We start from the raw sequence: 15,050 nt of genomic DNA on the forward strand, positions 1-15,050 counted from the left end.
TATGTATATATAAAACGTGGCCATTACTAAAACTTAAAAAATAATAACTATCTACATCATGTATAAAAATATTTTGTGCTTTTTTATTTTTATCCAATGGCTAGACAAGAAGATCATGTGTACCTTAACCATAGGTTCACAGTAACAACATTGATCGAACTTGTAGAATAGATAAGTTAGAATATATCTTCACTTGGTCAAAGCAACTTCAGGATTTTGATTACTGACACATACAATTAGCAAAATACATGAACCATGCTAACATAATAACTGCTAATGGTGACCTTTTTCAAAAAAAAAAAAATTTAAGGAAAAAACAATAATTATTATCCAACATGTTTAGTTGTTAATTTCTTGCTTATTGCTCTTACTTAGATTCATTCAAACTTGTTGGTTTATATATTTTTCAAATAAATTCAATAAATCTGTTGTACGTTACAACATGCATATTTTACCTAACTCTAACCAAATTAAGGATTATAAGTTTAAACATTTCAAATTTATATATTTTTACATCTAACATGTCAATTTACACCCAAACATGTCACATATGCATAAACGGTAAACCCATTCATTATAGCTTTTGATATATACAATACTAACATTTTTTTCTCCATATTTAACATTAACAAAAGTTATTTTCATTTGTTTTTAGGTTTTTTAACACAAATAGATCAAACTTGATTAGTCTTTTTAAAAAACGCTATATATATTGTTTCCTAAATTAATTTATTACAAAGAAATCTACATTTGCTTTACTTATAGTTTATATTTATTTAATTGTCATACATTAACAAAAAAAATATAAAATTAGACATATACAAATATAAACACATATTTATTATCTTTAAAATATAAACAAAATTGATCATATGTTGCACAATAAACTTGGGTAAACCCCTCAAAAATTGAGGTGACCATACCTAGTATTACTGGAAACCTTCTATTCATCTAAGACCTCTATAAATACATGCATCAGATAAACATGAGCTAATAATTCGGGGGAATAGCATAAAGAAAGAGGAAAACAATTAGGAGAGAAAATAAGGAGAAAAATGGCAAACTAAGTCCAAAAATCTCCAAACTTTTGCACAACAACGCTTCCATATACCTGGAAAGTGTTCTACAAAGGATTTGTATTAAAATTGTTGACCAAAATAGTCCAAAAACTTCAAGAACACGAAGAACAAGGCAGGGAATAGTGCCAGAAACTTCAGTTCAGGTTGCTACTTTGCACTCATTGATTCTCATCCTTTTTTCAACTAATATCTCTTAGGTTTTAAAATAAAAAGTCTTCAAAAAATTTTCTAGTTTATATATATGTCGGCCGATCATCCTCTTAGTTGTCGGAGGTACTATTTACATACGGCCAAAAAAAACTGGCTGTCATTCTAGTTTTTCAAAATCTGTTATGAATTTGTTTCAATTTTGAGAAATGTTAAACACAAAAGTTATATCCAAAAATATATCATCTTAGAAACTTTCATCCATGCATGGTCATCGAAGCGGCCACATGCTAGGATCCTGAAATCAGTTGTAGTACTGAAGAAAATCTTTTGATGAACAAATATACATTGTCGATGTATACGCAAGAGCTGAGAAAGCACAACCCAAAACTACCAAAATCCCGGTCCCAATGACATGCATGTTCATTTCAGCCCATTTTCATAACGCTGTATGTTTCCAGGAAGATGAAGTGCAAATATTGCAAGTTAGGAATCATTATTTGGGAGTTTACAGAGTATTGTATGTTCAGGCTTATGATCACATTCGTAATCCAAATGGACAAAAGCCCTTTCGACTTCGGCAAGTTCTTCGATCTTTATCTGCAGTGATTCTCCGATCGCATGAGCTTCCTTTAATGGCAGATCCTCTGGAAGCTCGATGTCCACCTGCTCCCCATTCGAATCCATATGAGTAAGCCGTAATTTCACATTAACATCTATGATATTTGACGGAGGAAGCCATACAGAACAAACTGCTCAACTTACCTCCACAAAGTAAAGAACACCGAATGTGTAAGCACGGACAGTGTCGACACGTTTTATTTGGAGATCATGTCTCAGAACAAGATAGGTAAGTTTCTGCAGCACTTCAGGAGGAGCTGATTTCCCCACCAATGAAACTACAGAAAATGATCCAACCATAATGAAGTAGTCAAAAGTGAGCACCATGCTTAAAGAATTTTTACAAGAACCAAAATACTTCGTGACAAATCCGGTTATGAATTTTCTAGGCACTCAATCAGCCTTGTACTTATTTGGCAGAGATTCTTAACGTGCATCATTAAGAAGCTTGTTAAATGTATAAAGCTATCATTGACCATTTTCCATTAGCTCGATCTTTTAGGATAGACTAGTTTCAATAGTGCCAGCGCCAAAAGCTCACAAGTTCGAAATATCGGACTAAGTTGGTCTTGATAAGTAATTTCCGAGTCTCTGTAGCTCAATACCTGACCAAAATTCAGGTATGCGCCTCATATGTTATTCTGGGCAAATATTCCAAGTCTTAAACTTATATGTAAGATGCCATATTAGAATGTAAAAACTATTATCGGTCCAACTCTCATGAGCTCAAACTTTTTTTTAAATGTCCTCTAACAAACTTCTGTATTTGCACCACGAAAACTTGAATGAAACCTGCCATGTATATCAAGAAACTTGCCATGAATACCAAAAACCTTGAATGGAATTTGTCTTGTAACAAGGAAAGACAGTAACAGTAATATGGTCAAGTTATTCCTCTGCAAACAGAACAATGTGTGTGATATATATATGCATATAAAGAAGAAACCTGCATTTTCCAGAACAGTTCCTGACCAATTGAAGATTGTGTAAAGAGCCAGAAAAATAGCACCAGTAGGATCAATCCACCAATAAAACTTATCTCCAAAAACCGCAGCAATCAACCCCACCACATTTGTCACAACATCAAAGTAATGGTCCTAAAATGGTCGTGTATAGTAATCATTTAGTGAAATAACTTTCATCCTTAAAACCATTAATCGGTGTGAGAGTAGACCTTGGCATAGGCTCTAACAATATTGTTTTTAGACCTTCTGCAGTAAATCCAAAGAACAAGTTTAACTCCAGTAGCAGTAAGCATGATGACATACAACCAGATCAGTTGATCTGAACTCATCTTTTCTGTAGGCTTATCTTGAATTAGCTGTTCTAAAGCCTGCACTAACACCTGAAATCCTGAAAAATTATCAAAAATCTTAACCCTCGATACATATGTTCCTCTGCAGAATTTAATGCTTAAAAGAACACCTCTGTTTATACCCACCAAGAGTTGCCATTATAGCAGCAAAAATGATAATGCCGACTGGTTGAACCCTCAATTTCCCAATGGGATATTTGTAGATGTTGATGTTTTTCATTGACAAGTGGGTGATCCAAAGTATTCCTCCAGCCATAAGATCAAGCAAAGAATCCAGTGTTGAAGCTTCAATGGCCAACGACCCACTTTTTACCGTAGCAAAAATCTGTGAAAAAAAGGTCGAATATGTCATATAACATACACTCGGTGGTGAAAAGGCAATGTTACAAAATCAATTAGCATCATCAATCAATTACTTTAAACCCAAGGAGGAAAACGTTGGCCCAATTAGAAACATTCATCGCCCTTTCATGTTCCGCCAGTTCTTGAAGTTCCAGCCGTTCATCGATGGCATTGGATGAATGTAGGGAGTCAACTTCCTCGAAGGACTTCAAGGTCGCGAATTGCCTTTCGTAGTACTCTCTCTCGCCTGAAACACACAGAACATATACAGATCCATACAGATTAATTGATCTATAAATAACTAAAACGAGATTATCAATCTAAAGAAAGAAATTAAGATACAAGCGTGGCGTGGGTACCTTGAGCTAAGGCGGGTGTTTTGGAGAAGTCAATATGAAACGGGGATTCAGGATCAATGCCCGACTTCACCTTGTCAGGCAATTTGGACAAGAAATCACATCTCAGGGTGTTGATAGAATACCTGCTTTTCTGATGGTTCAACAAAGTTTCTGTGGGTTCTTGCTTACTCGACAACAATGGCGTCTCCGAATCCATTGTATACATCAATCAAGTCCTCAGATTCTTAAGTAGCTGTATCTGTCTGAACATGGTCTCAGAATTCAGACCGGACTGGATCCCATTTACGGTGTACAAGAAGAAGGTCGACTTGCAAAAATCTTGGACAACTATCAATTCAACTTCCCATTCTACGTACCCGCCGAAACATGTACTTTGCTCCTCTTAATATTTGTTATTATATGTTATAATAATCGTCATTGAATAAATATGTATCAATTTAAATGTTACAAGTTACCCCATCGGACCGGTTATCAGTAGTTCAAACAAAATAATTTATATTAGATCGATTAAAAGATTCATCTCAAAAAATTTATATCCAAAGAACAGTGTCGTGGAATTTCGGGTTGATTTGAATTTTGATTTTGTAAGTAGAAGTGGATGTGCATGAAAAGCTGAGACTTTATTGCGATTTAAGGCATGGCATAGATACATTAAATGTGGGTAGATGGGGTTTGTCTTTCAACACTCAGCGGTATCAGGATTCATTAATGAGGGACCTGACCCAAAATTCCAATATATATATATATAGTATTCTGGAATTTTGAGTATATATATATATATATATAGACACAAAATNCTTGTGAGACGGGTCAACCCTACCGATATTCACAATAAAAAATAATACCCTTAGCATAAAAAGTAATATTTTATCATGAATGACCCAAATAGATATCTGTCTCACAAAATACGACCTGTGAGAGCGTCTCACACAAGTTTTTATCTTTAATTTAATGATAATTTATGAAATCACGGAACGAAATTCATTAAGCATGAGTGAAAAAAAAAAAAAAAAAANTTTATTCATCAAAGGGAAAATTGGTTGATCGTGTGAAATATGAAGGAAAATAGAGGCGAAATTTATGTAGAAATTTAATGAGAAAAAACTAGTTATCAATTAATTTAAAGAAAATATAGTTTTTATTAAACTTGATGAAGTTATTAAATGAAGATGATTTGAAACATTTAAGTAATTTAAAATGGAGGCACCATTAAAAACTGTGAGAGATTTGGAAAAAAAAAAACTGAAAAAGATTATTAACTAAAATCTGTTTTGAATTGATGATTCTTAAATTTATCAAGAAATATATAATCTTCAAATCATTAACAAAATTCTTATATACTTTTACACAAAAAATTTTAATATTATTATTTTATTTTTCCTTTATTTTTATTTAATATATTTTCTTTATATTTTTATTGTTCAAGTGAAATTTTCTTTGGACTTTCCAAGCAATAGATTCTAAATTGTTAAAAATATTTCATCAATTGAATTTTTTATTTCCCTAACAATCTCTTTTAAATTATTGATACTATAGTTTTTAATTACATCTAAGTTATAATTTTTTTTTACAGAACTATTTTTTTTATGACGTGTGAACCTACAGCCGCTATTTTTTTTAGTTTGCACTGAATAAACTCTTGAACTAACGCAATAGTCATGATGTAGTGAAACAATTATGTAATGTAAATGAGTCTAGTGAAACAATTTAGCTACAAAAAGTATGAATAAAGTGAAAAAATAAATTATTGTTTATTTTCTCATACAATAATTCGCTTTTTATTTACAAGATCATGCACGTGAATATCATTATGTGAATATTCATAAATCGTATAGTTTATTTTAAAATATTTTCTTCTAAACTTCCATTTATCAAAAATTAATTTTTTTTGTAAGGACCAAATAATAATAGTTTGCACTTAGTGTAATTTTTTAAAATGGAGCTTTAAGAAACAATTGAAGAAAATTAGTGTTCGGAAGTGTATATATTTTTATTATAGAGTTTGGGAAAAATATCAAGAATAATTTTACCTCTTCGTAATTCACAGCACCCGGGCTTCCAACTGCTATCATTGCCGACAAATACGCTTACTTAATCTTTCAACGCGACATTTGTTCATGCCAATACGAAAGGACAAATAGCTTAGTATTAATAACATAATAATTAATCGATGCCGATGGGGATATTAATTTAAAAATAGTTTTTGTAAGACGATCTCACGGATCTTTATATGTGAAATGAGTCAATCATACTCATATTTACAATAAAAATAATATTTTTCATAAGTGATATAAATAGAATATTTGTCTCAAATTGACATGTGAGACTGTTTCAATCAAATTTTCGTGTTAATTTAACTAACTCCAACCAGAGTCGTACCTTATGTAAGGTCAAATAGGCTATCGCCTTGGGGTCAGACTTGGAGGAGACCCAAAATTATTATTATTATTATTATTATTATTATTATTATATGTTGAGTTGATATCACAGTAAAAAAAAAATCTAGCTCAATATTAAATAAAAAGATCAATTTGAATATTTTTGTTAATAATTGATTAAGCTCGATTTTATCTCAAATTCATTTTGAATAAAGAATATCAATAAAGTTTTGGGTTTTGTTGAATTTGAAAAAATTAAAAAGTGAGCATTTAACTTGTTTGATGAAGTATTATATTGAGCTTCAATAATCTTGAGTCACAATGAGCATTTATACATTAACTGCAGTGAGTTTTCACCAAAATTGATGGTCATAAGATGTTATTCAACAAATTAATAAAATCAAATAATATTCTACAGTGTTTGACGACACTGAATGAGTTATTATCAAATACTTATATTGTCTGATGATACTGAATGGTTTATTCTCGAATACTTATGTAGTCCGTAAGATTTTGTTATCCGTGCCACTCACAACTCATCAGCAGAAAATAAGCTTCTCGAAATTGAAGTTAATCAAAAAATATTTGTAATCAACAATGTTATATGAAAGACTAAATGGGCTGGCAGTGTTGTAGAATGATAAAGAAATAATCCGACAACTGAACTATACCGATTTGATAAATATTTTCATGTTTAAAACAAATAGACGTTGCGAATTTTTACGATTATTTTCCGCAATAAGAGGGCATTTTTTACTTTTTCGCCTCAAGCTCCATCGAACACAGGTACGACTCTGACTCCAACCAAGCATTTCGAAAGTCTAACTTGATTTTTGTAATAAGAAATGTTTTGTAATAAGAAATACTTAATCAAACTTTATATTTAAAATTGTTTATTTTTTATATATACCTCTAATTCGATATTATAATTAATTTCATATGTTTATTAATATATATTTATTACTAGGTTATAATTATAAATATGAAATACCATTAATCGTCATCTGAATCTGAAAGAAGAAAGATCTGAAGCAAAAAAATTTATTGGCAATTGTGAGATGGACAACAATTCTGCAGATTTAACAATATGTTTTTATATATAATATAAAGTACAAGTCCATATGAAAAATATTATATATACATGGATCTCTTTAACCATTGAATTAACATATGAGATATTAAGATAGTGTTTGAAAAAATTTTAAAAAATTATTTTGAATTTTTTCTTTATAAAATTCTGCAATTTTATAAAAAAAAATTCATAATTATTTTTTTAAAGTAATTAAAAATACTACCTAAAAACACCTAATGGAAACAATTGAGATAAACTATCGTTGAGGGGAGCTCCCTCCCATCCCTGGTCTTGCTTAGAGGTGGTCGGTATGATATACCGTATCAAAATTTCGGATACCGTATATCTTATCGAAAATACCGATATGAGAAAAATGATACCGTTACTTTACCGACTTTTCGATATATTGAAATTCGGTACGATATCGGTAAAATACCGTCATACTGAAAATATATATAAAAAAATTCATTCTCTTGTAATTTCAGAATCAATGATTATCAATACTTAACAAATCCATCAAAACTGTCAAAGAGACCAGGAAAGATATATACAAAACAAATCCATAAAGATAATAAATACCAAGTACCGCAACATGTGTCTTGAGATCCAAGACATCAATAAACACCAATAAACTTCAACCGCTACATGTGCGACTTTTTCATCCGCTATCTTTGCAACAATGTCTGAGGTCCTGTGATTTCTGAAGCCTTTCCGCTTTTCAACAAGTCGAGGATCAGCATCCAGTCCTCTAGCTAGCTGTAAGGTTATGCTATAAAGATAAGACTTCTCAATAGTTTAAATTATCAACTATGAGTAGAGTTGCTTCACTGAACTTTGATTTGGACTATTCCAACATGATGAGTCCAAACAAAAGTTAAATTCTTTATTTTGATATAATATCGATATATATCGTTTTATACCAAAAAAATATATTTTTAAATTTATATATATTATTTCTGTATTTCGGTGTTTCAGTTTATACCGAAAATTTCAAATTCCATACCGTTACCATACCAAAAATTTCGGTATCGATACCATACCATACCGAAAATTTCGGTATACCAAAAACTTCGATAAATTCGGTATGTTAACCTCGGTATATCGAAAATTCGGTATTTTTTCCACCCATAGTCTTGCTATTGGGAGCGCTCTTTTTCTGACGTCATTGTCCACTCATCGATCTTTATTCTTATTTTAAATTAAATAAATATATTTTTATATTTTATTTACATCGTTAAATGATTACTATTTTAATAATAATAATGAAACGAAGTAATACAACATAGCAAAACAAACACTTACATATAATTTAAAACAACATATAAATTAAAAGTTCTGAAATTTGTAAAATACAAATTCGCGGATTTTTGTTTTATTGCGCTTTTGTAAATGTCAAGTATATGATTTTTATAATTTCATATTTTATTTATTTTTATTATTAATAATTGGTACAATATTTTTTTAAAATAAAAAAATAACAAAAGAAATGAGGTGGAGAAGCCCACCCAAGGCTTTTCCACGCGTAATGAATGGGCTGAAAAAAATAAGTTTGAACGCCGAGCTGACGTACACTCATATTGATTTGGTGTTCAAATCTATTAGTTTGAATACTAATGTGGATGTCCTTACTAACCATGACATTAGAAAAATAGTTATTTTTCCACTAACTTGTTAAAATTTATTTTTTGATTTACTAAATTTTTAAATTTTGGTTTTAATACATTTTTTATTACTTTGGTCTAATTGTTTATGTGACAACAGAATTGCTGATATAGCACCAACAAATATTTACATGACATCAGTAGCCTAAGCTATTATAATTATAATTAGTTATCAAACAACAATGATTAATTTAAAATCGAAGCGAAAAATGATTTAAAATACTTAAAAATAGACCTCAGGACCATTAAAAATTTCGACATGACCTTCCTGTAAATAAGACATGGTGCTGAAATTCTATTACCATGTCCTATGAAATTCTATCACCCCGTCCTCTGAACTGATGCAAAGGTCGACTAGACTGTTGTGAACAGTGAGATGGTGCTGAAATTCTATTACCATGTATTCTATCAACTGCTTGAAATTTGTTCCTGGTTTGACTGGGAAAAATTTTCGCAAAGTGATCATGTCTGCCACAAAAATTGCAAACTCTTGTACTCCAACACATTGATTACCGTAATGTTTACCTCCACAATGTTCACCATAAGGTATAGTAAAACGTTGTCCACTATGATTCCCAGAACTCAAAGAGCTAGAACCAGATTTCTTAAATTGCTTATCTATGGGGTGAAGTGATGCAGAGCCAAATGGACTGAAATGTTACTTCCCAGAATGTTGGTGTTGAATAGGAACTCGGTTACCACTTATTCTCATACTAGCCTCGGCTCTCTTAGCTAATTCCACTGCATCGTGATAATTCATTGGTTTCCAGTATAGACAAAAGGTTGCAAACGATCATTAAATCCTTAAAAAAACAAAAAAACTCTCAACAACGGCTATCTGACTAACAATAACATGATGGGCATACATCAACATAGCATAGAAAGTATCAACATATTCCTCAACAGACTTGTCTTCTTTTTTTAGATTATTGAATTCGAAAGCTATACAACTATAGAATGACGGTGGATAATAACTCTCCCGAAATTTCAAATTAAAGATATTCCAAGATGAAACAATCATCTGAGCATCTAGAGTAAAAATAGTATACCGCCATATCTTAGCAAGGTCCCCTAACTTATGAAAGGCTAACTTCAGACGACGCTCTTGTGGATACTCGATCAAATCAAAGAGATCCTCAATTTCAAAATTCTACAACTCATATTTTTTGGCTCCTTCATTACCACTATAACAAGGTGGATGCATGATATGAAAATGGGTAATTAACTCATCCATCCTAAGTTTCTCTATCTTATCAACACTGGGTAATGTTATCATCATCAACACGAGTACAAGATCTACCACGTCCACGACCTCGACCTCGACCACGACTCCTGCCAGCCGAGGTTTCACTTTCTTTTTTCATTCTATAAAATATAACAAATACTAGTTAGAACGGAAATAAACAAAGCATATAAACACGTACTCATTTTGGCAAGTAGCATGCACAAGTGCAATGAGCATTTTTGTGCCAATACTCGAGTGTGCTAGACTTGAGTTGGAGTGTATCTCAGTTTATGTTATGATACCATGATGTGAGACCCAAATATTATAATTACAATTAATTTTCAAACAATATTGATTAATTTAAATCTGTAGCAGAAAATGATTTAAAATACTTTAGAATGGACCTCAGGACCTGTAAAAATTTCGATATGACCTCTCCGTAAATAGGACAAATAAAAAATTTTAAACATATGAAAAAAAAATTACTCAAGAACTACCTGTTATATTCATAAACAATCACATAAGTGTCAACCAGACACAAATCAACAATTTATATGCAATAGTCAAATAGATCCGACAAGGCTAAAAAAAATATAAACTAAATCCAAGCCAACATGGCAACTCTAAATAATCATACAGATGCACGGGTCATCTCTCTAGTAGATAGTCTCTGACATAAAATTGAAAAGACTGCAATATAAATATAAATGGACTAACTTCGAGACTTCAACTCTGACAACCAAGCAATCATATCTCACTGGAGAGCCCCACTGACAGACCTTTAGCCGGATGCTGCAAAACTACTCGAGTGACCGACCATGGTGCCTAACAGCAACCACAGTAGTCCCCCAGTATAAAATACTGAGGTTAGGATTCTGACATGAAACTGTAAAACAACAACAACAACAATCATCATAAATCATGCATAAATATATAATAAAAAATCATGCTCCATACAGCTCATAACGATACAACATGAAGTCACAATAACAAACAACATATAATGTCAAGATTTCAAGAGCATATCACACATAAAATGCATTAAAATATAGACAATCATATTTTTTGTCTCAGGGATAACTAATCTCGAAAGTCCTCAACTGATTCCGAAATAATAGTCTCGTGTGCCAAGAATACAATACACAGTAAAAATGAGTAACAAAAATGATACAACTCGACATGTATGTCATAATATCATGTCCAATACTAAATATCATAAATATATACACATAATCAACCAGACATTTAATAACTCATATAATCCACATAATAACATTAATAATACATAACAATATATAAATATGTTTTAAAACATCATTTATATATTATTGTCATATTTTGCTGAACTGTAAAATACCTAAACCGATTTTGAACCACAACAAGCTCAACTTTGGTCTCCTTGGCCTAACAAATAGTATAACATGCCGAATAATTCCACAATTCACCAAGAAAACTAAAATAATCTAACTTATTTTCAAAAATTACTAAATTTGAATTTATTTATTAAATATCCAACTTAACTATTTAATTATCAAAATTCATCTCAATACTCTCAAAAATTCACCAAAACACTTTTTATTTCCAATAATACCTAAAATCACTTATCGAATTCAATATTCGACTAAAATCAACAACTAATTCAACATTTCGTTTAAATTTCCAACTTTCAAACAATACGATTTTATTCAACTAATTATAGCTATAATAAATTACAACAACTCCGATAATCAACGAAATAACCATAATTCCCAAAATAATCACACAATTTAATTCAATATTAATTCTCGGGTAGAAGATTATACCTCAAACACGTCCCAACGATTGAATCTATAACATAATACCAATATATACGTCAATATAACACATTTTAATCAACAAAAATGAATTAAATGGGAGGGACGATTTCCCCCGAAATCGGAAGCCTACACTTGAACGAATAGGGACCGGAATGAAGCTCAATATACCTCTAGAATAGAAGGTAGTAAATGGACAATAGCGGTAGCCGGTGGTCTCACGGTGGTGCAGAGGCTAGAGCTCGCCGAAAACTTGCCGGAGAAGCTCTGAACTTGGCTGAAAGTCGGCTGAAACACAAGGGAGGAATTGGGCTTCAACTAAACACTCAAAGGGTCATAAAATACCCAAGACGAGCAAAAGGTGGCCGACGAGTTTGGTTGGGGAAAGGGTATCAATTTTCTCTTCTTTCTTTATTTGGAATAGAAACACATGTATGCATATTTGTTTGTATTTAAATTACTAAAAATAGTAATCGTGCCAATTTATCTCGATTTTGTATTTATTTGACTCTCCTGTGTTATTTAAACTATGGATGTATTTTATATCATTTAAATTCTCCGATATTCTAAAATACTTACTAAATTTATATGACATAAATATTTATTTTAATCTATCAACTCAATAATTATTCTAATTATATCAAATTATCAAATAATTAATTTACATGCCGTACAACATTGAAAAATACTGATATTACATCGAGAATTGTTGAATTGACGTCGTAACTCGTAAACAATAACGTAGCAATAAAAATTGATGTCTTGTCGAATGAAAAGTCAACAATTTTGCCAAAATTCGAATATTAAAGTTAGTGTACAAAAACTAAATGTTAAAAACTTAATTGATAAAAATATAAATTAGACAAATTAGAGGAAAAAATTCATTTTCCCTACCAAAAAAAAAAAAAACTATTTATATTACCGATTCAACCCAACAATGCAGAATTGATGAGTTGAATTGGTTTTTATAGGGAAAGTCGAAATGTTGGTATAATTATAAGGGTTGGGAAAACCCCAAAACCTTAAAGCGTGTTGATTATGTTCATTTGTGAACTTTGACCACCCTGCATGCTCTTTCTACCCATTATGATAGTAATATACATGAACAAATTTTATAAATATAGTTCTTGATATATATCCAAAAATTTAGGGTTTCCATACACTATATATAAATATCTAAAAAAAATATTTTAATTATTTAAAAATTTTAAAAAAAACAAAGATGATTGGTCCTTTGACTTTTTTGTCTTTGAATCACCTTTTAAAAACTTTACTTATAATATAGTAATATATTTATATGATATTAGTGTTTATGTGAAATACTTGTTTCTAGCATTGCTCGCTTGTTAGTCATTTTGTTGTATGATCTGAAAATATAGTTTGAGTTTTGCGTAAATCGTCGCGTTGTGTGATCTGGACGTTGTATTTAAGTTCATAACTTTGCTCGCTTGTAAATCGTATTACTGTGTGATTTAGAGGTGCAACTTGGGCCACTTGCTTGTAAGCCGTCATGTTGTATGATATGGACTTATAACGTTATGTTGTTTGATCTGGACGTTGAACTTAAACTTCTAATATTGCTCGCTTGTAAATAGTCATGTTGTGTGATGTGGACGTCTAGATTGAGCTAAACAATCAAATCGTGATGATTGGCCCGCTAATGAACCTCTCCAGGCTCGTACATCGGACTAGAGAAATAAAAATTAAAATAATTTATAAGTACTCCTCATACCAACAAGGTTATTTTCTTTTCAGAAATTCAAGACTTAGAAACTTCAAATTTAAGCGTGTTTGACCTGAACTAATTCTGGGATGGGTGACTCTTGAAAGTTTTTTCAGGAGTATGCGAGTGAGGACATAAGTACGCTAGAAAAGCTTGTGTTAGTATATGAGAACATCGTCAACTCGAATCCGAACTCCAGACCATTACGATGTATCAGATGACAAATCTAATAACAATAACAAATAGTTGATCATACACCAATTAATATATTAAAAAAAATTTATTTTATATTATAAAAGTCAAGACTAGTACTTCATGATTAGTTTAGAGAACATGTTGGATAAAATTCAAATAAATTATTGTTTTGTTAACATCTAAGTGAGATGATGAAAGATTTAGGAACGATTCATCCGACATTTGTCAGATAAATAAATATATTTGAATAATATATAATTTTGTACTTTTTTGACATGTTTTTTATTAAAAAAAAAAAGAGAGAATATAAACATATGACAAGACCGGATGAAAGATGCATATTCTATTGACTATTGAATAAATATAATGCTTGTTTAGTAAATTCAATTTTGGCTACTCACGATGAATTATAAATATGCAAATTATATTGACTATTGAAATGATTACATGTGATAGTGAATATTAATTAAAAATAGTATTGTATTAGGTTGGATTAATATAATTATAAATAATAACATGTTCGATTGGATGTTGAAAATATAAGGTTTAAGACACTGATTGAAATTATGACAAAAAGTCGGATTATTGTATATTAGCCTTTTTTTTCCTTTTGTATTTTTCTTTATATGGGAGCTCTTAGCTTCTTTTATTTTATTTTTCTTAATTGCAGATAATTATCTAAAATCATTTATTTAATTAATTAGAAAAATATATACAGTTTTCATTTTTGTTTGATGAGTTAACAAATAAATAATTAGTAAATCAATTAAAAATAAGGATGATAATTATAATTTCGAAATCTTCGTGTCGAAATAGTTACTCTAAGATGCTCTCATAAACATAAATCAATTGAGGACAACGAAGAGAACGTAAATGTTAAATAAATAAATATTTTATGAGATATACATATTATAATTAGATATGATATACACGGTATAATTAGATAGAATATTATGTTTAATTATAGGTGATTGATTTGTAGCTATAATTGAGTGATTTGATACCTATTGTAATTATGGGATTGATTTGTAAAGGCTCTATATATGCCTTGTAAATTTGATTAAGTGAATAAGAGAGAATGTATATTTTTTTAGTATTCAAGATGGTATCAGAGCCAATATTCAATCTCTCTCGATATCA

The 15,050-nt window shown here is 30.6% G+C and overlaps 1 protein-coding gene and 1 long non-coding RNA gene across 4 annotated transcripts; both read right to left on the bottom strand.

Moving 5' to 3' along the window:
• Nucleotides 1–1,573: 1,573 nt before the first annotated feature.
• On the bottom strand, nucleotides 1,574–4,289 carry LOC140968624 (metal tolerance protein 4-like). Of its 3 annotated transcripts, none has more exons than XM_073429645.1 (7): nucleotides 3,864–4,281; nucleotides 3,579–3,751; nucleotides 3,289–3,487; nucleotides 3,022–3,200; nucleotides 2,794–2,944; nucleotides 1,992–2,125; nucleotides 1,574–1,892 (listed from the first exon to the last, which is right to left on the bottom strand). In XM_073429645.1, exons 1-7 carry the CDS (start codon nucleotides 4,066–4,068, stop codon nucleotides 1,713–1,715), a joined length of 1,221 nt encoding a protein of 406 aa, XP_073285746.1. In that variant the 5' UTR covers nucleotides 4,069–4,281; the 3' UTR covers nucleotides 1,574–1,712. The 3 variants fall into 3 exon arrangements, 1 of the variants encoding a protein (XP_073285746.1); XR_012173811.1 differs by having other exon boundaries at nucleotides 1,733–1,892; nucleotides 1,992–2,639; nucleotides 3,864–4,289; XR_012173812.1 differs by lacking the exon at nucleotides 1,574–1,892 and adding an exon at nucleotides 2,453–2,639 and having other exon boundaries at nucleotides 1,990–2,125; nucleotides 3,864–4,289.
• A 6,504-nt stretch (nucleotides 4,290–10,793) lies between these two features.
• On the bottom strand, nucleotides 10,794–12,299 carry LOC140959707 (uncharacterized). The gene is made up of 2 exons (XR_012172050.1): nucleotides 12,164–12,299; nucleotides 10,794–11,024 (listed from the first exon to the last, which is right to left on the bottom strand). It is a non-coding gene; the product is annotated as an uncharacterized lncRNA (long non-coding RNA).
• Between the last annotated feature and the right edge of the window lie 2,751 nt (nucleotides 12,300–15,050).

Source organism: Primulina huaijiensis, chromosome 2 (genome assembly GCF_012295235.1).
Source record: "Primulina huaijiensis isolate GDHJ02 chromosome 2, ASM1229523v2, whole genome shotgun sequence".
In the NCBI taxonomy this organism is placed as follows: domain Eukaryota; kingdom Viridiplantae; phylum Streptophyta; class Magnoliopsida; order Lamiales; family Gesneriaceae; genus Primulina; species Primulina huaijiensis.